The following is a 23950-nucleotide window of genomic DNA, read 5'->3' as shown; positions in this document are numbered from 1 at the left end:
CTTTTCCCTTTTCTCCCGAGTCAAGGTCAAAGCTGGAGAGGGCTTGCAGGAGCTCTGGGGGCTCGCCCGCAGGCGCTTCCGGGCGTTCCCTGGCGTCGCGTAGTGATGACGTAAAGGAGGCTCGTCCCCTCCGGGTCTGTGGCCGCAGGGCCAGAGCGAGGGGGCGGGGAGGGAAGATAGCGGTTCCCTGCAGGCCCCGCCCCCTCTCCGCCCCATCCAGGCCCCGCCCAGGCCCCGCCCCGCCCCGCCCCATCCAGGCCCCGCCCAGGCCCCGCCCCGCCCCGCCCCGCCCCTTCTCCTGGCAGAGCCTGGGGGGCAGAAGAGGCTCCTCATCCCGCACTCTCCCCGGGCTCGGGCCATCGCAGGCCGCACGGCAGCCGGAGGCGGTAAGGGGCCGCAGCGCCCGGGCCTCCCGTCCCGACCCCCTCGGCCCTGCCCGTCCAGTCCCCCCTCGGCCCTCCCCGCCCCGACCCCCCTCGGCCGTCCAGTCCCCCTGTGTCCGGGGCCCCCGAAACCCTCGGCCTTGTATCCCCCGCGGGACTGCGCCCGTGTTTCCCGGGTCACCCAGGGCCAGTCCCCCCCCGCCCCCGCTGGGTCCCCGCTGTCACTCTTACCTCCTCCCCTCCCCCTCGGGGCGGTGTCCCTGACCTTTGCCCCATCCCCGGAGCTTCCCATTTGCTTCCTGGGGGCGTATCTCCGCCCCCCCTTCTCCTCCCCTGAGTCCCCTCCCCCGTGTCCCCGAGTCCCCTCCCCCCCCCTCCCCCCGCCCAGCCCCCGGGGCCTGGGTCTCCCCTCCCCTCGCTTCCCAGCCCCTGTGTCTCTGAGGGTCTCGGCAGACCCTGTCCATGTTGCCCCCCCTCCCCTTCTAGACCTCAGGTCCCTCTGTTTCTCTGGGCTTCTGATGATCTTTATTCCCCTTCCCTCCATGTCTTCTAAGAAATTCTCTCCTAATTCTCCCCTGCCTTCACTTCCCTATTCCTAAAATGGGAAGCTTGAACTTTAAAAAGAGCTTCTTACCCCTTTTTATGGGCTTCTTTGGCAATTTGGTAAATCTGAACGACTTCAGAATGAGGCTTTTAAATATTTCAAGTGGAGGGTAGTAACAGTAAAGATGTAGTTTTATTTTCAAGTTCATGGGCCCCCGGTAATCTATCCAGAGTCAATGGTCCTTAGGTTAAGAATCCCTCAAGCAGAAAGATAACTTTTCAGGCTCCTTCAAATTCTAAATGTTTGTTGGTTCTCCTATGAGTTCCTTTTCCCTAGTGTACTGTTCTCTTTGTCCAGTTTCTCCCTGTGCCTCTCTGTCTCTCTCTCTGTGCCCCAGATTTCTTATGCCTCCGGTGTTTGTAATCTAAAGGTTTTTTTTCTGTGACCTCAGCCTTCTGGGTTCCCACTACTGAAGTCCTCATTTCTCTCCTCTTTTCATGCCTGGGGTTCTTTTGCCATGGAGAGACAACATGGAGATTGTAGGATGACTTATTAATCAGGAGACCTGTGACAAAATTTCAAATTTAACACTGTGGTCTTGGGCAAGTCACTCTACTTGTCTCTCAGTTTCCTCATCAATAAAATATAGCTAATGATACTTAAACTTCATAGGCTTGTGGGAAAAATGCTTTGTAAGTCTTAAATAGCTTTAGAAATATGAGAATCATCATTAGCAATACCATAGTAATGTATATGATTGATCTATAGGCTAGTTACCATTCCCATTCCCTGGATTGCCTCATATTACCTCTCTTGCCTGGATTCCCAGAGGATAGTCTTGCCAAAAGAGTTCAGAGTGGGGCTATATGTACGATTATAGAGAATTGAAAGAGACCTAACAACTGGTATGGTTCTTTTATTTTACATGTGAGGAAGACATAAAAATTGATTAAGAGTATAGCAAAGTTAATTAAATCATGCAAAGTACAGAAAGCATTATAATAATCTAAAACTGGAGTCATCCTTTAAAGTTAATCTATTTGGAAGATAACAATAAATAAGTGATTCTTTATTGTAGTTCTGAATACCCAGTATGCAGGGACCTTGAATCCCTAGGAAGCCAAGAACTCCATAAGATGGAAGTCATCTGTGGGAATTAGAGATGTTTAGGATGAAAGCTGGATCCTTGAGAAGTCATTTTGATGGATTTGAAATTTATAGTGGCTAACTTGGATTTGTAACTAATGTATTTGTACATTAATAGGTATTTGTATTGGTGTTGTATTCTCTTGCTAAATTACATTCTTCCTCAGAGTTTTAGTTTAGACCACATTGAATCTAAACTATGTTTCTACTACTTCTAGCACAGGTCTCTCTGCTCACAGATTTTTTTAAAAATCCAATTAATTTGGAAAGCAATTTGAAATTATGTAATGAAAGTGACTAAAATGTCCATACTCTGACCTTGAGATCCCCCCCACCACCCCCATTGGAAAATATCCCCTAAAATTAAAAACACAAAATAGGCTTTTAAATATTGTAGAATATTCATGCAGGTGATTTTTTTGTGAAATTTTGTGAAGACAAAAACATGGATGCAAAGCTGGTTCCTCATGGATTGGCGTCTGTGAGAGACTTTCATTGGCATAATGCATTTATTCTGATGTTAAAATAATGTGCCATCATCTCTCTGAAAGTAAGCTAACTGGCAGCTTTACTAATCTGAACCATAGTAGAGAGCCAGGAAGTAAGAGAAAAAAGTCTTTGACAAGCTGGTGTAGACATAGCAACAGTTTTTGAGGTTCCTTTTAAAAGAAAATTCAAAAGCAAAGTCAGCTGCTGGTACTCCTAGTCAGTTTTTACTTTTGTTTTGTTTTTTTAACCAGACCTCTGTTTTTGACTGTTGGAGGAAGCTCCATAATACAGGTCAGCACTGTTCTGCTAAAAAGTGAGACTAAACAAAACCTGATCTTCCAACTCTCATCCATGCTCCAGACATGACTGGCAGGTGTGGGTGATAAGTAGTTTGATCACAATTTCTATCTGCCTTCATGCCTTCAGGCTCCAGACTGAATGTGAAGTTTTGTCTCTCTAGAGTTCTGAAACAAATTCCCACTATCACCTCTCACTCCAATCATGCCCTCTCTAATCTGGGTTCTATTCCAAAATAAATATTAATTCTGTGTCTAGTTCCAGGAATTACATGTAAAGATAGTTTCAACATTCAGTTTTCGTAAGATTTTGAATTCTAAATTTGACTCTTCCCCCGCCCTTCCCCAATTCAGCAAGTAATCTGATAAAGATTATACATGAACAATCATGTTAAACATTCCCTAATATTCTTTATGTCCCCTCTGGGAATTGTAATTACTTTTTTAAAAACATTATTTTTCCCGTTATATGTAAAAACAATTTTTAGTATTCACTTTTAAAACTTTGACTTCAGGTTCTCTTCCTCCTCTAAACCCTACTTATTGAGGTGGCAAATAATTTGATATAGCTTGTACCTATGTAGTCATGCAAAACATTTCTATGTTAGTCACATTGTGAAAGAAAATAGAACCAAGCAAAAAACCTCAGGAAAAAGAAAGTATTAAAAGGATGCTTCAATCTGTATTCAGACAGGATCACTTATTTATCTGGGGATGGTTAGCATTTTTCAGCATAAATCCTTCAGAGTTGTCTTGGATAATTGTATTGCTGAGAATAGCTAAGTCATTCACAGCTGTTCATTTTACAGTATTGCTATTACTTGGTACACAGTACATTTCAGTTTGCATCAGTTCATGTAAATCTTTCCAGGTTTTTTGAGAGCATTCTTCACATCATTTTTTAGAGCACAATAGTATTCCTACTTAATTACATACCACAATTTGTTTAACCATTTCCCAATCAATGGGCATCCACTCTATTTTCAATTTCTTTCTTCCAGAAAAAAGCTGCCATAAATATCTTTGTACATATAGGTCCTTTTCCTTTTGTTTTTTATCTCTTTTGGGATCCAGACCTAGTAGTAATATTGCTGGGTCAAAGGATATGCATGGTTTTATAGCCCTTTCGGCATAGTTCCAAAGTGCTCTATGGAATGGCAGAATTAGTTCACAACTCTACCAACAGTGCATTTAGATCTCATTCTCCCACATCCCTTCCAACATTTGTCATTTTCATTTTTTGTCTTACAAGTCAATCTAACAGGTATGAGGTAGTACCTCAGAATTGTTTTAATTTGCTTTTCATCAATAAATAGCAAGTTAAAACATTCTTTCATATGGCTATAGATAGTTTTGATAATTTCATCTAAAAACTTTTGCATCTTTTGAGCATTTATCAATTGGGGAATAGCTCTTATTTTCATAAATTTGACTCAGTAGTTCTCCATATGTTTGAGAAATGAGGCTGTTAGAGACATTTGCCTCAAAAATTTTTGTTCACATTCGCCATTGCTATTTCCCTCCATCCTATTCCCCTGCTTTATTTTATTCTTCCTCCTTTCACCCTGTACTTTCTCAAGTGTTTTGCTGTTGACTACTCCCTTTTTCAATCTGCCCTCCCTTGTTTTACTACCCCACTTCTCATACACCCTTCCCCTCCTACTTTCCAGTAGGGTAAGTTGTATTTCTTTACTTAATTGAATGTGTATATTATTCCTTCTTTGAGCCAGTTCTGATGAAATTATGATTTACTCACTCCCCCCATCATATCCCCCTCCCTTCTCCTTCACTGTAAAAGTTTTTAATTGTCTCTTTTTTTGTGAGATAATTTACTCAACTACCTCTCTCTTTTTCTCCTAGTACACGCCTCTCTCACTCCTTAATTTTATTTTTTTAGATATCATCCCTTCATATCACCTTCTTAACTGTATATTTATTCCTTATAGTGCCCTAATAATGAGAAAATTCTTGTGAGTTATCAATATCATCTTCCCATGTAGGAATATAAACAGTGATTTTCCTATCATGTTTACCTTTTTATGTTTCACTTGAGTCTTGTATTTGAACTCTTGTATTGAAATTTTTTAATCAGTTCTGGTCTTTACATCAAAAATGCTAGAAAGTCCTCTATTTTTTGAATGTCCATCTTTCCTCTCATTATATTCAGCTTTAATGGGTAGGTATTCTTTGTTGTAATCCTATTTCCTTTGCTCTCTAGAATGTCATATTTCAAGGTCTCTGATCCTTTTATATAGAAAGTACCAAATCTTGTGTTTTTCTGACTGTGATTCCACAGTACTTGAATGGTTTCTTTCTGGCTGTTTGCAATAATTTGGCCATAATGATCCTGGAAATTTTAATTTTGGGGTCTCTTTCAGAAGCCGATTGGTGGATTATTTCTATTTTACCCTCTGGTTCTGGAATATCAGGATTGTTTTCCTCGAAAATTTCTTGAAAGATGATATCTAGGCTCTCTTTTTTTATCATGGATTTTGGGTAGTCCAGTAGTTTTTAAGGTAACTTTTCCCGGATATGTTTTCCAGATTATTTATTTTTCCATTGAGATATTTACATTGCCTTCTATTTTTTTTCATTCCTTTGGTTTTGTTTTATTGTTTCTTGATTTCTCATAAAATCATTAGCTTCCATTTGCTCAATTCTAATTTTTAAGAAATTATTATCTTCAGTGAATTTTTGTGCTGTTTTTTTCATTTGATTGATTCTGCTTTTAAGGCCTTTTTCCTCTTCTTTGACTTTTGAACCTCTTTTGCCATTTGACCTAGTCTTTTTTAAAGTGTTTCTTTCATCAGTATTTTTAATGTCTTCTTTACAAAATTGTTGATCCTTTTTTCATGATTTTCATGATTTCACTTTCATTTCTCTTCCCAATTTTCCCTATACCTCTCTGACTTGATCTTCAAAATCCTTTTTCAGCTCTCCCATGGCCTGAGCCAATTCATGTTAGTCTTGGCAACTTTGGATGTAGGAGCTTTGACTTTGTTAACTTCTGAATGTGTGCTTTGATCTTCCTTATAACCATAGTAACTTTCTACAGTTATTGTTTGCTTATTTTTCCATACCTATTTCTTGACTTTTAACTCTTTGTTAAAATAGGGTTCCATTTCCAGGTTGGAGAGCATAGTTTCCCAAGTTGTAACGATCTTGTGCATCTGTTTGAAGAGGTAATTCTAGGGATCTGTAAATTTTCTGTTGTTCTAAAGTGGTGTTTGCTACTCTCCTGGCCCATGCTTTGACCTGTGAGTGACCACAAGTATTCTTTTCTGTGCTGGAACTATGAAGAAAGCCCCTGTTCCAATATGACTGCTTGTTCTGGTGTGCTGGTGCTTCCCTTCACCCTGAGACTGCCACCCAGGACTGTGACCAGTAATTGAGTATGGGCAAAGCAACAGAGTCCTTCCTCAGTGCTAGCAAAGGGACCCTGTAATGTCCTTCTGACCAGTTGTTTAATCCCTTTCCCACCTGGGGCCTGGAAGTAACTGCTGAATCATTGGTCCTGAGGTCTGTACCCTGGTCTGCTCTGAATCCTACTGCTCTCTTACCCTGGTGCATTAGACTTTTCCTGCCAACCTTCTTTGTTGCTTTAGGTTGGAAAATTATTTCACTTTTTTCCACTTTTTTTTGTGGGTTTTGCTGCTTTTGAATTTGTTTAGAATCATTATTTGAAGATATTTGGAAGCCTTTGGGGGAGAGCTAAGGAAAGTCACTGCCTATTCTCCACCATTTTGTCTCTACCTTCTTAACTCTACCCCACAATTATTTTTCTTCTTTTTTTTTGGCAAGGCAATAGGGGTAAGTGATTTGCCCAAGGTCACACACCTAGGTAATTATTCAGTGTTTCAGGCTGAAATTGAACTCAGTTCCTCCTGACTCCAGGACCAGCCAGCACTCTATTTACTGCATCACCAAGCTGCTTCTTCCCCAGTTCTTTTGTGATCATTTTTTTGCTCCCCTTTCAGCAACCCCTCTAAGTGTGACAAATGGGTAGGGAATATAAGGAATAGGCATCACCTGGGTCTTCTCCTTTTCAGTTGTTCAGTGTCCTAAGATTCTGGACTTTAGTTGTAAAGCATGTCAGAATCTTGGTTCTCTATCTTAGGTACAACTCAGGTCATAGAGCATTAGATCCAGAAACAACTTTTATCAACTCAGTTCACCTCATTTTAAAGAAAAAGAAACTGAGGCTTTGAGAGGGTGATTTGTATACACACACACACACATATGCTTGTGTGTATAATTTCATCTTTACTGCATAATTATATTAAATTATCTCAGTATACCACAGTTTATTTAATCAAATGACATACTCTTTCTAGTTCTTTGTTGTCCAAAGTTGTTGCTGTAAATATTTTTGCTTATTTTGGACTTTTGTCTCTGGAATTTTACTACCTTGGGATGTGTCTGTCAATGGGATTGCTGGGTCAAAGAGTTTTAACAGTTCAGTCCCCTTTATTGCACACATCCCTGTTGTCCAGAATGGTTGAACCAGTTTCCATTTCCAGCCATATTGTGTTAGTGTACCTGTCTTTTCTCAGCCCCTCTGGCAATGACAATTCCTGTTTTTTTCTCCAGGTTTGCTAGATTGTAGCAGATTATATCAATTTACTAAATCTATTGTCAGTGTTTTATTTACTTTGACATAGTGATACTGATGTTAAAGTTTTGTATTCTGTTCACTCTTTCATTTAGTGTTTTATTTGAATCTTCCTCTCTGAATTTTTGTCTAATATATCCTTATCACTTCCTTTCCCCTCTCCTAGCACATAATTATTTTATGCATATTTGCTGATTTGTTAATATGTCAGAAAAATGCCTTTTCAATATTAGAATTCATCTTTTCTTTAGTGAAAAACTGCATGTGCATTTTTTTACCACAAATTCCTGGAGTGCTATTTATATGATAATACGGAGTAAAAATAGTCATATGGTGACTCTAATCTATATCAATTATCAAGGAAGAGGCCAGAGTGCATCTTTCTAATGTCAGTGAATAATAGATTCCTAGAGTTAGAAGCAACATTATTGTGCATCTATTCCAAATAGCCCTGAGAAGAGTATTTTCCACAAAAGTGGTATAAAACTCAAAAACAAATTTGTTATTGTTTAGCTGTTCAGTTGTATCTTACTCTTTAGGTCATGGACCATACTGTTTATGGGTTGTTGTTTTTTTGGGGGTAAAGATTCTGAGTGGTTTATTATTTGTTTCTCTAGTGGATTAAGGCAAACAGAGGTTAAATGACTTGTCTAGGGTCATACAGCCAGTACGCAGGTCTTCCTGACTCTAGGCCCAGGATTGTATCTACTGAAACTCCAACTACCTCCTCAAATGGAAATGGGGGCCTTTAGAAAACCAAAAACAAACATTATGCTATATTGTATTTTTATTTACTTTGTTAAACATTTACCAATTGCATTTTAATATTGTTTTGCAAACCACTGAGTTTTTGATACCTCTGCTCTACAATATCTGACAAGTCCAGTGGTCAGAGGCTTCCATGAAACTAGATGTCAGATGCATTCCAACTCTGGGTTTCTGTGCTTATCTGCCTTCTGTCTAACTATCCCCAGTGAGAGAAAATGAATCAGTGTTTAAAATTGGATCATGTTTCTGCTCTGCTGTCTAAAAGCCAGTCTATCTTAAAGATCTCACCCCATGTGTTCGAGGTGAGCTGAAAGCTGCTTCCCATCATCCCTTCAGTCCTGACCTCTTCAGACTTTGGACTTTTCCTCATGCCATGCCTGTACCTGGAAAGGGCTCTCTTTATTCCCATCTATGCCTATCAAAAGCCCATATGGAGTATGCCCTACCTTCCTATTTCTCCTAGCAGTATTCCTACCTATATCTCTTTTTTACTTATCCCATTCTACTTGATATTTCTGTTGTTTGTGATTATTTATATCTGCCCATCTTAGACTACATGAATATGTTCAACAGTCTCTTAATAAATCTTGAATTTAAAAATATTTTGAAGGTCCTACTCATGGCATTTTTTCAATTGAAATTTTATTTTATTTTTCCAATTACATGCAAAGTAATTTTTCAACATCATCCATTTGCAAATTTATGAGTTCCACATTTTTCTACCACCCCCCCCATAAAGTGAACAGTCTGGTAAAAGTTGTACACTTTCGTGTTTAACATATTTCCATATTAGTCATGTTGTGAAAGTGGAATTAGAACTAAGGGCGGGAAAAACATGAGAAAGGAAAAACATAAAAGAAGTTTTTAAAACATGAACATGGTATGCGTTCCTTTCTATTCAGACTCCATAGTTTTTCCCCTCTGGATGTGGGTGGCATTGTCCATAGAAGGTGTCTCAGGGTTGTTCTTGATCTCTGAACTGCTCAGAAAAGCTGTATCCATCACAGTTGATCATCTCATAATATTATTGTTAATGTGTACAGTGTTCTCTTGGTTCTACTCATTTCACTCAGTTTGTGCAAATCTTTCCACCCTTCTCTAAAGTCTGGCTATTCATGATTTCTTTTTTTTTTTTTTTTGCAAGGCAGTGGGGTTAAGTGGCTTGCCCAAGGCCACACAGCTAGGTAATTATTAAGTGTCTGAAGTCAGATTTGAACTCAGGTACTCCTGCCTCCAGGACCAGTGCTCTATCCACTGCGCCACCTAGTAACCCCTATTCATGATTTCTTACAGAACAATAGTACTCTAAATTATTCATATACTTTAACGTGTTGATCTATTCCCCAATTGATAGGCATCCCATTGATTTCTAATTCTTTGCCCCTGAAAAAAGAGCTGCTATAAATATTTTTGAACCTTTATCATGGCATATTCTTGATGAAGTCTTATAGAATCATTGTCTCTCTTTCCCAACTACAAGTAATATTTTTTTCTCCTCATGTTTTTCATAACATTGTATTAAGTTTTTTGTTTATACTTAACTACAGTTTCAGTTTAATTCCATTTAATTTTACAAATATTGTGACTTACATCAGCTATTTGCTACAAAGATAGATTTGAAGCATCCTGAACTTTGGTTCTTTAAGACTACCCTGGGAAAGATAACTATTGTGCAAGGGAGATTGAGATTAGCACAAAGAAGAAGTTAGGAAAATTTAGAAACCTGAGGAGGGCAGTTAATTTTAGAGAAGACAGTATTAGTAAAGGTTGAGAGAAGAAGGAGCTCTGATCAGGGGAGTAAGTAAATCTACTTTAATGGCAATGTAGAATTCACATGGGGAGATAAGATAAGCTAGCTCATATAACATATATAAGGATAGAGAGTTGGGAGCCAAACGGTGGAGGCCTTGAATGAATGTCAGGAGTTTTTACTTTATTTGATCAAACAAATTGGGGAATCAGTGAAAGTCCTGAATAAACAATGACTTGCTATAATGGTGCATTATGAGAATCCTTGAGCAGATGTGTAGGACCAGAGTCAGAGTTGAGACAAAATGAAGGAGGGAAGTTTTAGAGAATCATTACAATTTTCCAAGTGAGAACAGATAAGGACCTGCCTTCTGGTAGTGGCAGCAGGAGGTAGTAGATAGGACTGATGTTGCATAGATGAAACATGGCCATAGGTATGGGAAGAATTTTCTTCATGGGCCAGCTGTGGAAGGAAAGCCCTGAGCTCTTTGCCCCCAAACTTCGCCAGATATTACATCTGATTTCCCAGCTTGTGCTTTTCCTTTGCATTCAGTGTTGTAGAAGCTTCTCTTATGCTCTTTCTGACTAAAGAATCAGAAAAAAAGAACACTCCTCTAAAGTAACAACCAATTCTTAAGTTAATTTGATGAGTTTTTGGAGGCATTATTAGGGGTTAGGTGACTTGCACAGTCATGCAGTCTTTAAGTATTAGAGACGAAATTTGAACTCCCCTCTTCTTGACTCCATCCACTGTACCACCTAGTGTCCTTTAAATTAATTTTTGATATACACAGTTATTGGAAATCCTGGCTTAATTTTTTTAGACCAACAATTTTTTTCTTGATATTTATTGAAAATTCCATACCAGCCCAACTCATGCTTCATTTGATGTCAGAGTTATAAACCATCCACTAAAGCATCCCTGAGAAAACAGTCATCCAGTCTTAGTATGAATTCCTTTACTAAGGAGGAGAAACCTTTTTCCTCCCAAAAAGAAACCCATTTATTACTTGTATAACTGGAATGAAGAGGAAGTTTTTTCTTAAGCCTGCATTAGTTTACCTCTGGCTTCCAGTTCTGCCCTCTGGGGGGCCCATAGAGCAAGTCTTACTCCTAACATTTCTTGACCTTTGTGACTTGTGTGTCAAGTGTTCAGATATTTAGTAAGCACCTACATCTTGCAGAATACACTGTTAACTATTGATGGGTATTAAAATGGAAATGTTGTTTCAGGAAATGTTTGTTTCTGTTAAAGTATCTAATAACCTTCACTTTTTATTATGCACTGTATAAATACAAACCTAACACTATTAACTGATTTATTTTGCAGAATTATTTCCAAAATGGCACCAAATTCTAAAAGAAATGATTACAATCAAAGCTCTCAGGATGCTTTGGTGCCCGATCTTCCAAAAGGTCCATTATGTATGTATAGAGCAAAATCTTCCTTCAGTTGGAAGGAACTGCTATTATTTTTAGATGGAGAAGACTTGATCATTTTTAAGGTGAGATTCTTATTTGACATTAATTAAACTGTGTTAAGCATTTTATTGTCTTGTCACATCAGGATGGATGCATTTAAAGGAGTTAGACTTTTTAGAAAAAGTGGACTTATCACCTTAGATTTATTTAATTATTTTTTCTTTACAAAAACTGTGAGGAATGAGGAATGCAAGCATTATTCCCATTTTGGAGGAGCAAACTGAGACTTAGGAAGATAAAGAAACTTGCTTAAGGTAAATGAATAAGTACCTAATGAATAAGAACTAATGCTCAAACTTAGGTCTTTTGATGTTAAATCTAGTGATTTTTGAACTATGCTAAAGGAGCCAGCTCTACTCCTTTATAGTATTATATACACTCCAGTTTCAAATCCCTTTTCCAACTCACTACAATTTTTAAATCATGAAATTTGAATTCCATCTTTATATAGCTTACTTAAAATATGAGTAGATTATTTAACTAGGCAGGCTATTTATAGATCACAGGTCTGAATTAATGACATTTAGAGATCATGTTATAACATTTTGCAACTTAAATTTGGCTATGTTGAACAAAAGAAGATTTTTTAATAACTGAATGCTCCATCTACATGTCATTAGAAGCTATAACATTGTGTTCTAAATAAAAATCCAATTGATTGAAAGTAAGAGGGGCCCCCCAACAAGAAAGATGACAATCTCACTGCCCTCTGTCTTGGTTAGGTCACATCTGGGATTTTGTAGAGGTCTTTGGTTTTACATTTTTGGAAGGGCATTTGGAATTGACAAACCCAGACATAAGTAGAGGATCTCCCAAGATGAGGAATAGTATCAAGTTTTTGTTGTAGGAAGATTGAGTGAAAGAACTAAAATTATTTAGCCAAAACAAGAGAAAACATAGGGAGAACAAGATATAGCTGGCTTTTATTATTTAAAGGATTACCATGTAGAAGACAATCAAGACATTTTTCTGCTTGACTCCAGAAAACAACAGAAAGCAAGGAATATGTTTTGTAAAGGAGCACATTTCAATTCATGGTAGGAAAACTAGAAATTAGAAGGATCAAAAAGTGGAATAGGTTGTTTTGGGAGGTAGTAGGTTTTCCTTTTGTTAATGTTATTGTAGAAGGAATTCTTGATCATATGGGTGGATAAGATTGCTTTTGAGGATCCTTTTAACTCTGAAATACTTTGATATTTTTTTTTTGAGACTTTGATTTTTATAATGCAGGGAGCCCTTTTATAAAGATCAAACCTAGACTGCTAAAAGCTCTTTTACTATACCGGGCTTGTCAGAAACTCCAAATCTGAACAATATAAAAGGCAATAGTGGGATTTATTTTCTTTACCTGCTATTTTTTGGTTTTTAGAACTGTGCTTGTTTTGTTTTTGTTTTATTTTCTTTTCAAGAAAAGACTTTTCTCAGCCTTTGAAAATGATCCCCTTTTTGCTCATCACCCTGGAGAAGAATTACCTATTGAGAAATATCGTGAGCTAAATTTTCTGCGTTGTAAAAGACTTTTTGAATATGACTTTCTTAGTATACAAGAGATGATGAAGAATCCACTGAAAATTTTTATGCTGATTAACTGCCTAGGGATGTATGATTGGTCCTTATCTGCCAAATACTTTTTAAATACATATGTAAGTATACTTTGTTTTTTTTAAAGGGGAGATTAATAACACAAACTTTTCCATTTCAAGGAATCATAAAAATCTACTCTGATTTAGGCTCTAAAATGAAATGTCTGAAAGAATTGAAAGACATTTTAACATTTAAATTTTTTCCTTAAAAAAAGAAACCTATCTCATAGAATTAAAAGCACTACCTTTGCTATTCATGGACATTTACTTAGGTTCTTATGAGAATATGTTATGGAGACCTTTTGTACAAGGGGACTTTTTTAATATGGAAAACTGTAAAAGAGACTGATAAGTATGAGCAGAGCTGGTGCTTTTGACAGGAAAGTCATATATCCCATTCCTATATATGCAATACTGCATAAATATGTTACTAAATCTGTTTATGTAGACACTCAATTAATTACAGTGGGATGTTGATGAAGATGAAGATGATGATGATGTTTTATGGTGGTAATGGGTCTCTATGGCCACCTTCTAGTGAAAGGTCTCCCTGACCTTCCTTGAAGGTACTCAGTCCTTTTCAACTGGGTGGAACCTGTCAGATATTCCTTTTTAGAACTTGGGGCAACAAGGAAGCACCATATTAGAACTTTAGAAGAATACCATTCAGGATTACAAAATGGAATTCTTTAAAGTTATAGTGCTTTCTCACAAAAGTCTCATAGAGCAGACAGGAAAACTATTATTAGGTCTATTTAATAGGCGAGAAAAATTGAGCTGAGTTTAGGAGATTTGCCATGGTCACCTGCCTAGTACATATAGAGATTATAATCATTATTTCCTGATATATTCAGTACTATTTTCATTCTACCCCTAGCATAACCATGATCCTAAAAGGACAGTTATATTTTTTACTCTTCAACATTATAGCCCATGTTGGATCTCTTTTATTCTTAAAGCTTTATGAATAGAGGGAATAAAAGAAAGTCAAAGTGTCTGCATATTCCTTTTCTTGTCTGATGTCATGAAAGATTTCAAAGACTCAGATGCAAGACTTCATTCCTGAAATAACACATTCTAGCTTTAAATTGTTTTTATTGATTTTCCCCCATTCATGATTATTTTCAGGTTTTAAAAATTCAATTTGGATTGTCTTACAAATAAACAACTTTGGATCAGAGATAATGTTTTGTCACTAATATATACTCAGATTCTTAGGTAAGTATTTCAGTTCCTAATATAGGAATCGTAGGATCACAGGATTTTAGAGATGAAAAAAATTCAACTCTAATCATCTGATTGAATCATCTACTTTTCTATGTGAGTAAGATAAGATCCAGAAAAAAAGAAAAGACTTGGCAGAGGTCAAATAGGATATACTGGGGTAAAGCTCAGTTACAGTTCAACAATTTCGTATTTAATTATCAATATTATATTTTCAGGTTTTTGCTTCTACTATTCAGAATTCTGGGTCTCAGAGACATATGGATTTTATTCAAAAAACATTAGACATGGAGGTAAGTTTAAAGTTAAGTAACAACTTAAATTAATTTTCATTTCTTGTTTCCTTGAAAAATTCTAAAAAGGGAAAAAAATAGATGGGAGACTTCAGAAAGGAAAATGTATATGCTGTATGGATGAATGGTTCTTATTACCATTTTGGTTATATTATGCTTTAAAAGGGTAAAATTCCAGCATTCTCTTCCTGGTTTCAAATGTGGTATTCTGACCAGTATGCAAATTTTTTTGCTATGTTCAGAACACCCCTTTTTATTTGCTAATTTGTTCCAGAGAACATTGTAGCAGTGTTCTTTAGAATACAATTTCATTTCGGGAAATAAATTTAGATGAATTATATAGAATTATAGTGAGATAGTTTTCGTGACTTGTGATAGCTGTTCTTAGAGAAAGAAAAAGTGTTGATTTTTGTCCTTTTCTATCAAACTCCATCTGATCAATTCCTACTGTGTCCTTCAAGGACCCACTTATATTATTCTCCACCCCAAAAAGCTACAGAAATTTTTCCTCCCCTAAACTGAGCAGGAACACTTCATTTTATTTTATTCCATTTTTACATTATATCTTATTTGGAGTTATTAGTGTCTTTGACTTCCTTCCCCTATTAGATTATAAGTTCCAAGAAGCAGAAACCATTTCGTCCTCTTTTAGTATGGGACCTAGAGATTTTAAAGCAATAAGAACTCATATTTTTATTGTATTGAATAGAGATGAAAGGTAAGTATGTTGATTAATCACTGACCTTATGCTTAAATATTTAGATTTTTGGATGTTTTGCTCTGACTGAAGTAAGTCATGGAAGCAATACCAAGGCTATTCGAACAACTGCCCAATATGATGCCACTACTCAGGTTAGTATTATGGCATGGGTCTATGGGTTCAGAACAAACAAATGTCTAGTAGTGTGTTCATTTAAAGCTTTTCATGTTATGTTATGTTAATAATTTACATCAATAAATATATATGCAAATAATATACATATATCAGTACAACATGAAGAGAAATAATTAGAAAATAGACTATGTTCGGGAATCAAAATCTATTCACAGGTATGGTGATATTTGAGGGAATTTTTAATAATGGTGCATATGTGTTAGGGAAGCAAGAATAGGGTGTATCTTGACCTCCAATCCCATTATCTTTTATTTTTTAGTTTTTTTCAAGGCAAAATGGGGTTAAGTGGCTTGCCCAAGGCCACAGAGCTAGGTAATTATTAAGTGTCTGAGACCGGATTTTAACTCAGGTACTCCTGACTTCAGGGTCGGTGCTCTCTCCACCGCCTCCTAGCCTCTTGTCCCATTATCTTTTGAAGTGAACTTCTCGTTAAGTTTTCCCAGTAGCCAATAGCAGCTCAAAAGATTTTGGTGTTGAAGAAACAAAGCCTCTTCCTTATTGGATCATTAGGTGCCCTTTGTCTCAGAAGCACATGACTTCAAAAGGCGATGGATCTTCATGACTTTGGACTTTGCTTTGAGTACACTAGATGCAGAGGCAGTGATCTGTGCAGCAGGGATGCAGTGCTGGTAGTCCCCATCACCTCTCTTTGCCCAGGCCCCTCCAGAAAGCTAGACAGAATCTGTTGATCAATGAAGAAGCCTGGCATAGATCAACCTTGGGTCGTTATGCTTGTTCAAACATTTCTTCTACTAGAGGTTAAAAGTAGGACCTGACTCAGAATATTGAATTTTATTCCAAAGTCTTCTAGCTAACTTTCATGGCTGAAGTCTGCTGATCGGCAACCTAGGGTAGCACAGGGCCAGTCTGTCCTCCACAGTGCTAACTAGCAGGAACCCACCAGAGGAAGCCCTTCTGGAGGACCCACAGATGAGAGAACCTCCTTGTGCCCCATCAGTGACATGGAATGAGCCAGACTAGGGCTAATGGTACAGATCATCCAGTGCTCTGGCTCCATACAGTCCCCAGGGGAGTCAATTCAGGTATGCAATAATGAGTTCCTACACATACTCACTCAAAGTCGATGTCTTCTGAGGAAACTCTCAAGCTGAGATAGGGAATCCACAAAGAGCCACGAAAGGACAAGACTTGACTCTATGACTTTTATGTGCCATCGTCTACCTGCTCAACTGGTGTTCCAGGCAATGCAGTTCCCTTGTAGAAACATGTCTAGATGCTGCTGTAGCCAACATACTTCTGAACGGTCTGCCCATTGCTGGGTTGGCAGCACTTTTACACTCTCGGGAAGAGGCAGATTAGGATGGTGCTGGTCCAATGTGGTGGTCCTCAGTTGTACTTCATCTCCATTATGTGACCTTTACTCTGAAATAAGAGCTGACCCACCTTAACCTTTGTTTAGTTTTGAGACAAATCTATCTCAAACTAGGGATAATTTTTATCATTTAATGTCATGAGATAGTGGTGTACGATGATAGACTAATTTATTCATCTGGGCCGTCCTTAAATAACAGAAATGGATTATGTGGCTCAGTCTATATTTGAAACCTCTAGTAAACATATGCAGGGTCCAAGTCCATTGTCATGACCTATGTGAATCCAGACAGTCCTTTCCACAACATGGTGAAGGTATATAAATAGGACTTTTAGCCTAAGTTACTAAGGGTTTTTTTTTTGGTTTTTTTTTTAGCTTTTAGCAAGGAAACTGGGGTTAAGTGGCTTGCCCAAGGCCACACAGCTAGGTACTTATTAAATGTCTGAGGCCGAATTTGAACTCAAGTACTCCTGACTCCAGGGCCAGTGCTCTATCCACTGCACCACCTAGCCTCCCCCAGGCCTAAGTTATTTCAAGGCTGGGCTATATTAGCTTTAAGAAAAATGGCTGGGGGGCGTGGCCAAGATGGCAACAAGAGAGGATGGTCTCTTAGGTGTTCTCTTTTAAAACTTATAAACTTAGGACTCTAACTACATTTTCAAGAAACAGAACCCACAGAGGGATCCAGTGAGGCAGTTCTCCAACCCAAGGTAACCTAGAAAAGAGTGTAAAGGCTCCGCTCCCCAGGGTTAGGGGGTGGCCCTCCAGAGCGAAGGAACTTCGGCTTCCTGGAGGCAGCCCCAGTGCACTGGGAGCCATGGCCTATGGCAGCAGGTGTAGTTTCCTGACCTACATTCAGTGAGCACCTGGCAGAACAACTTGGAAGATGTGGGGGACCTCTGTCAGAGTAAGCACACAAAGCCCAGGCCTCAGGAAACTCAGCAAGCAGTTTGGCCCCTGCAGCCCAGATCCAGGAACTGGAAGTAGAAGCCAATAAGCAGGAGCCCCCAGGGCATGAGTGCTGAGCCAAGGGAGGGGAATGGAGAGAGACTGCTGAACTCTGTCCTCTGTCCCTGGAACAGGATTCTAGGGATCTGACCACATTCAGATTGTGATCGCAATCTAGGACCCTCCCCCATAGAACAGCAGGCCCCCCACAACTCAGCCCTGTAGCAGAGCAGTGCTCTTATAGTCATTCACAGACCAGGAGGGAAGAAAGACCCTCACACAGGGAAATCCTTGTTTGGTGGGGGGGGGTTCCCAATAATACTCAAAAGCTCAGGAAGCATCCCAAAACCAGGCACAGACTGGAATAATGAGTAAGCAGAGGAAAAAGAGGAACACCATTGAGAAATACTTTGCCTATGATCCCAACAACTATCAAAACACTCAATCTGAAGATGAGGAAGTACAAACTCCTGCATCTAAAGACTCCAAGAAAGACAAATTGGACTCAGGTATGATAGAGTTCAAAAGAGACTTTGAAAATCAAGTGAGAGAGAGAAGAAAAACTAGAAAAAGAAACAAGAGAGATGCAGGAAAAACATGAAAATGAATTCAGCAGCTTAGTCAAGGAGATCTAAAAAAATGCTGAAGAAAATAAGATGTTAAAAACCTGCTTAGGTCAAATGGATAAAACAGTTCAAAAAGTTATTGAGGAGAAGAATGCTTTAAAAAGCATAATTGACCAGATGGAAAAAGAGATGAGAGCTCTCTAAGGAAAACAAATCCTTCAGATGTAGAATGCAACTGAGAGAGGCTGCTGATTTTACGAGCTATCAGGACACAATACTTAAAAACCAAAACAATGAAAAATAGAAGAAAATGTGAAACATCTCATTGAAAAAACAACTGATATGGAAAACAGATTTAGGAAAGATAATCTAATAATTATTGGAATTCCTGAAAGTCATGATCAGGAAAAGAGCCTTGACATCATTTCCAAAGAATTACTACAGGAAAATTGCCCTGATATCCTAGAAGCAGAGGGCAAAATAGAAATGGATAGAGTCCACCGATCTCCCTGAGAAAGAGATCCCCCCCCCAAAAAAAAACCCCAGGAATATTATAGCCAAGTTCCAGAACTCCCAAGTCAAAGAGAAACTATTACAAGCAGCCAGAAGGACGTAATTCAAATATCATGGAGCAGCAGTCAAGATCACATAGGACTTAGCAACAACTACATTAAAAGCTCGTAGGGCTTGGAATTTAATATTCCAGAAGGCAAAAGAGCTCAGAATGCAACCAAGATTCAACTACTCAGCAAAACTGAATGTCCTCTTCCACGGAAAAAGATGGACTTTCAGTGAACCAGGGGAGTTTCAGATGTTCCTGTTGGAATGAACAGAACTGAACAGATCTTCAAATACAGGGCTCAGGAGAAACATAGAAGTGAAGGAGATGGGGAAAATATGAGGGACTTAATGATGATGAACTACATGTACTCCTGCATAGAAAAATGATAGTGATAATGCTGATATGAATCTTCTCATTTAATAGCACAGGTAGAAGTAGCTTTTATAGATGAAGCACAGGAGAGAGCTTAATTTGAAGATATAATGTGGTGTAAAAATGGATTCAGTAGCTAAAAGGGAAATGTAATGGGAGAAAGAAAACGGAAAGGTGGAATAGGCTAAATTATTTTGTATAATAAGATTTTTTTATTACAATGAGCTATCACAATGATATGGAAGGGGGGAAAGGCAAGGGGGAATGAAGGAATCCTCATTCTCACCAGAGGTGACTAGGAGAGGAAACAGCATATATACTCAATGAGGTATTCGCATCTGGAGTAAGAAGGAGAAAAGGAGTACAGGGGGAAGGGGGGGATGTCAGTGATGGAGGAGAGGATGGACCATATGGGGAGAGTTGTCAGATATAATACATTTTCTTTTTTAATTCTTGCAAGGGGCTGGGATTAGACAGCATGCCTGTGACCACAGGTCCAGGGTGGATGCTGGATCTAAGGGGTGCTATGTATTCTCGGGGCCTCTTCGCCCCAAGGCCAGGGATCTGTCTGCTGTGCCACTCAGCTACCCTATAGTAGAGACAGTGAAAGGAGAGACAAAATATAGTATATGGTTGTGGAGAAGTACAAATGAAGGGATTTGTGTTCAGCAGTGGCAATGGTGGAAAAATATGGAAGTAACTTCTCTGATGAACTTATAATAAAGAATGTAATCCACCTGCTTCAGAGCTGGAGGTGTTGGAACACAGACTGAAGTACATTTTTTATTATTATTATTTTTTGGGGGGTTGCAGGGCAGATGGTGCTGGGTGATTGTTGGGAGTCTGAGGCCAGATTTGGACCTGGGTGCTCCTGGCTCCAGGGCCAGTTCTCTGTCCACCACCCAGCTGCCCCTACTATTATTATTATTATTTTTTCAATTTTAATTTTAATTTTTTTCTCTCTCCTTTACATGCAGGTCTATATTTTTTTGAGGGGAGGGGGTGTTATGTTTACTCTTAAACAAGAATATTTTAGTATTAAAAACATTTGTACAAAATAAGAATAAATAAATTTTTAAAAAAAGAAGGAAAAAGCTGTGTGGTACTGGCTAAGAAATAGAGTGGTAGATCAATGGAATAAATTAGGTGCAAAAGAGACATTAGCAAATGATTAAAATCTGCTGTTTGATATACTCAAAGATTTCAGCTTCTGGGATAAAGATTGACTCTTCAATAAAAACTGGGAAAAATGGAAGATAGTATGGTAGAAACTAGGTATGACCAACATCTCATACCCTATACCAAGATAAGGTCAAAGTGGGTACAGGATTTGAAGGTAAAAGGTAATATTATTGGCCAATTAGGAGAACAAGGAATAGTTTACTTGTCAGATCTATGGAAATGGGAGAAGTTTATGGCCAAATTAGAAATAGAGAACATTATAAAAAACAAACTAAATTTTGATTACATTAAATTAAAAAGGGTTTGCATAAACAAAACCACTTCAACCAAGATTAAAAGAAAATTAGCAAGTTGAAAATCAATTTTTACAACTAATATTTCTGTCAAAAGGACTCATTTCTAAAATATATGTGGAATTGAAACAAATTTATAAAAAAAAAACAGTCATTGCCCAATTGATAAATGTTCAAAGTTTATGGAAAGGTAATTTTCAGATGAAGAAATCAAAACTATCTATAGTCATATGAAAAATTACTCTAAATCATTATTGATTGCAGAAATGCAAATAAAAACAGTTCCAAGGGAACACCTCACACCTGTCATATTGGCCAATATGATTAAAAAAGACAATGATCAACATTGGAGGGAATGTGGGAAAGCTTGGAGTTGTGAACTGTTTCAACCTTTTTGGAGAACAATTTGGAATTATGCCCAAAAGGAAATAAAAATGTGCATAGCCCTTGATGCTGTAATACCACTTCTCCTGAAGAGATCATGAAAAAGGGTAAAAATCCCACATGTACAAAAATATTCATAGCAGCTCTTTTTGTACTTTAAAAGTATTGGAAATTGAAGGAATGCTCATCAACTGGGGAATGTCTGAACAAATTGTGGTGCATGTATGTGATGAAACACTCTTGTTCTATAAGAAACCATGAGAAACAGGATTTCAGAAAAGCCTGGAAAGACTTGTATGAATGGATGCTGAATGAGATGAGCAGAACCAGAAGAACTTTATACATATTAAAAACAGCATGGGGTGGTGATAAACTATGATGGACTTGTTCATTTAAGCAGTACAATAATCAAATACAATTTTAAAGGACTTGTGGTAGAATATATCATCCATACCCAGAGAAGGAACTGGAGTTTAAATGAAGACCAAAGCTTATTATCTTCGATTTTTGAAAGTTGTCATGTATTATGCCATTTTTTCCCTCTCTAATGTTTTCTTTCCTACATTTGAATCTAATTTTTTTCTCATAACATGATCATTATTGATCTACATTTAGCATGATGACAAATATTGAACCTATACAAATTGCTTTCTGACAGGGGAAGGGGGAGGAAATGGAGAAAAATTGTAAAACTCAATAACTTGCAAAAAAATTGGTAAAAACTACCATTGTATGTAGTTGGAAAAAACAAATAAATAAATTATTTTTTAAAAAATCATTAAAAAATAAAATAAAAAAGATTAATGGCTCCAAACATGTGATTTTTATATAGATTATCATAAATTTGTAGTTATTTAAAATTTTACGGAGAGCATTATTAGGTTATTTGATTTTATCAGCAAAACATTATCAAATAGAACATTTAAAAGGGAAGAAAAAATTCACAAAAATGTTCAGTTTCCTTACAAATTCTTTTTGTGTTATATAGGAGTTCATCATCAATTCTCCTGATTTTGAAGCTTCCAAATTTTGGATTGGTAATATGGGAAAGAATGCCACTCATGCAGTTGTATATGCCCAATTATATACTCCAGGAGGCCAGTGCCATGGATTACATTCCTTTGTTGTACAGGTAAGAAGGTATTATTTACATTTTTCCACAAAGAAAAATTTTCTCTATCTCCTACCTTGCCTTTCCCCTCCATCTTAGGAGTAAAAACAAGCAAACAAACAAAAAGATCTTTGCAACTATATGCTAAATGTCAAGAGAATTATCTTGGGTTACATAACCTACATAAATAGCAAATTCAAGCAAAATTAATTGCCATATCAAAAAAAAATGTATGTCTTGTTATGCACTTTGAGTCTGGTATATCTGTCAGAACAGAGGAAGGAGGCTTCAGCATCAGTCCTCTGGAATCATGATTGATAATTACCTGAATCCAATTCCTGGCCTATTGTATAATTTGTTTTCCTGGTTCTTCTTATTTCACTTTGTATCAGTTCACCCAAGTCTTTCTAGTTTTCTTTGAAACTATCCCATTCAAATAATTTGTTTAGCCATTCCCCATTTGACAGGTGACCCATAGGTTCCAGTTCTTTGCCAGCACAGAAAGAACTGCTATAAATGTTTTGTACGTATGGGTCCTTTTACTCTTTCTTGATGTCTTTGGAATATACATCAAATAGTGATATCACTGGTCAAAGAGAATGTAGTTTTATAACTTAAAAAAATTATAACTTATTTATTTTTAATGTTCATTTAAATGTTTTTGAGTTTCAAATTCTCCTCTAATCCTATGTTGCTAAAGAAAGTAAGAAAAACAATCAAGAAAGTATAAATTATCCTTCAGTATGCATTTAGACTTCAACACCTCTCTCTTCAGTTAGGTTAGATAGCATTTTTCATCATGGTTCTTTTGGAATTTTATTAGATCAATATATTGATCATAATAGTTAAGTGATTCACAGTTGATGAAGTTTACAATATTGCTGTTGGAGTATATATTTTAATATTAATTTTAAAAGAGATAAGGTAGTTTGGAGAGAAAACTGAATCTTTATCCTACATTTAACTATATACTTAACTTTTATATAAATATACTTATTGAAAACCTACTTGTCAAGAACTGATTGTAGATTATATTTAGAAAGAAACTTAGGATATAAATATATACAATTCAAAATCCCTTTTTCTTCCATATAAAAATAATAACCAACTCTTCTAGTCATGGAAAAACTTTGTCTTTCCGTTAACTACTGATCTCTCAGTAAATAGTACCTGCTGCCACCTACTGGTTGGATCTTACCTTAAAAAGACCAAGGTCTCCCACTGAATCCAGGGCCATCTGCAATTGTCCTGATTCATATGTGTTCATGGGCTTAGACAGCTCTGATACAGAAAAGGATGCTAGTGACTTTGCACAGCTCCTTCTCATTCAGATCCAATTCACTTGTATGCCATGATATCACATCCTTGATGAAGAAGAATGATCACTCTTCTTCAAGAACGAAAGACAATAGCAACACAACATCTATTGCAGAAATTTATATAATTACTTCAGAATTTAGTTTTTGTCTGATTATAACATTATGTCTTCTCATTGCTTTTCATGGGCAAAAATAGATACGAAATCCAAAGACTCTTCTTCCAATGCCGGGAATCATGGTTGGTGACATAGGGAAGAAACTTGGACAGAATGGTTTGGATAATGGGTAAGTGAATACATCGTACTGGAGAAGGACCAATTGATCTTCCTTGGAATCAATTATTTAACATTATTCATAACCTAGAATCATGTTGGAAATATAAGGCTTCTGTGGGGCAGCTAGGTGGAGTAGTGGAT

The 23950-nt window shown here is 37.5% G+C and overlaps 1 protein-coding gene across 3 annotated transcripts in view; it reads left to right on the top strand.

Moving 5' to 3' along the window:
* The first annotated feature begins 289 nt into the window (after window positions 1-289).
* The window catches only part of ACOX3 (acyl-CoA oxidase 3, pristanoyl), a 272680-nt gene continuing 249019 nt past the window's right edge, over window positions 290-23950 (top strand). For all 3 annotated transcript variants that reach the window (XM_074229850.1, XM_074229851.1, XM_074229852.1), the window contains exons 1-7: window positions 290-386; window positions 11318-11492; window positions 12879-13112; window positions 14495-14569; window positions 15332-15421; window positions 22093-22236; window positions 23731-23819. In XM_074229850.1, the coding sequence (XP_074085951.1) occupies window positions 11331-11492; window positions 12879-13112; window positions 14495-14569; window positions 15332-15421; window positions 22093-22236; window positions 23731-23819 (794 nt within the window). In that variant the 5' untranslated portion in view covers window positions 290-386; window positions 11318-11330. The remainder of the gene's footprint in view (window positions 387-11317; window positions 11493-12878; window positions 13113-14494; window positions 14570-15331; window positions 15422-22092; window positions 22237-23730; window positions 23820-23950) is intronic.

The sequence above is a fragment of the Macrotis lagotis genome, chromosome 3 (assembly GCF_037893015.1).
Source record: "Macrotis lagotis isolate mMagLag1 chromosome 3, bilby.v1.9.chrom.fasta, whole genome shotgun sequence".
Classification (NCBI taxonomy): domain Eukaryota; kingdom Metazoa; phylum Chordata; class Mammalia; order Peramelemorphia; family Peramelidae; genus Macrotis; species Macrotis lagotis.
This window is presented reverse-complemented; position numbering and strand designations above follow the sequence as displayed.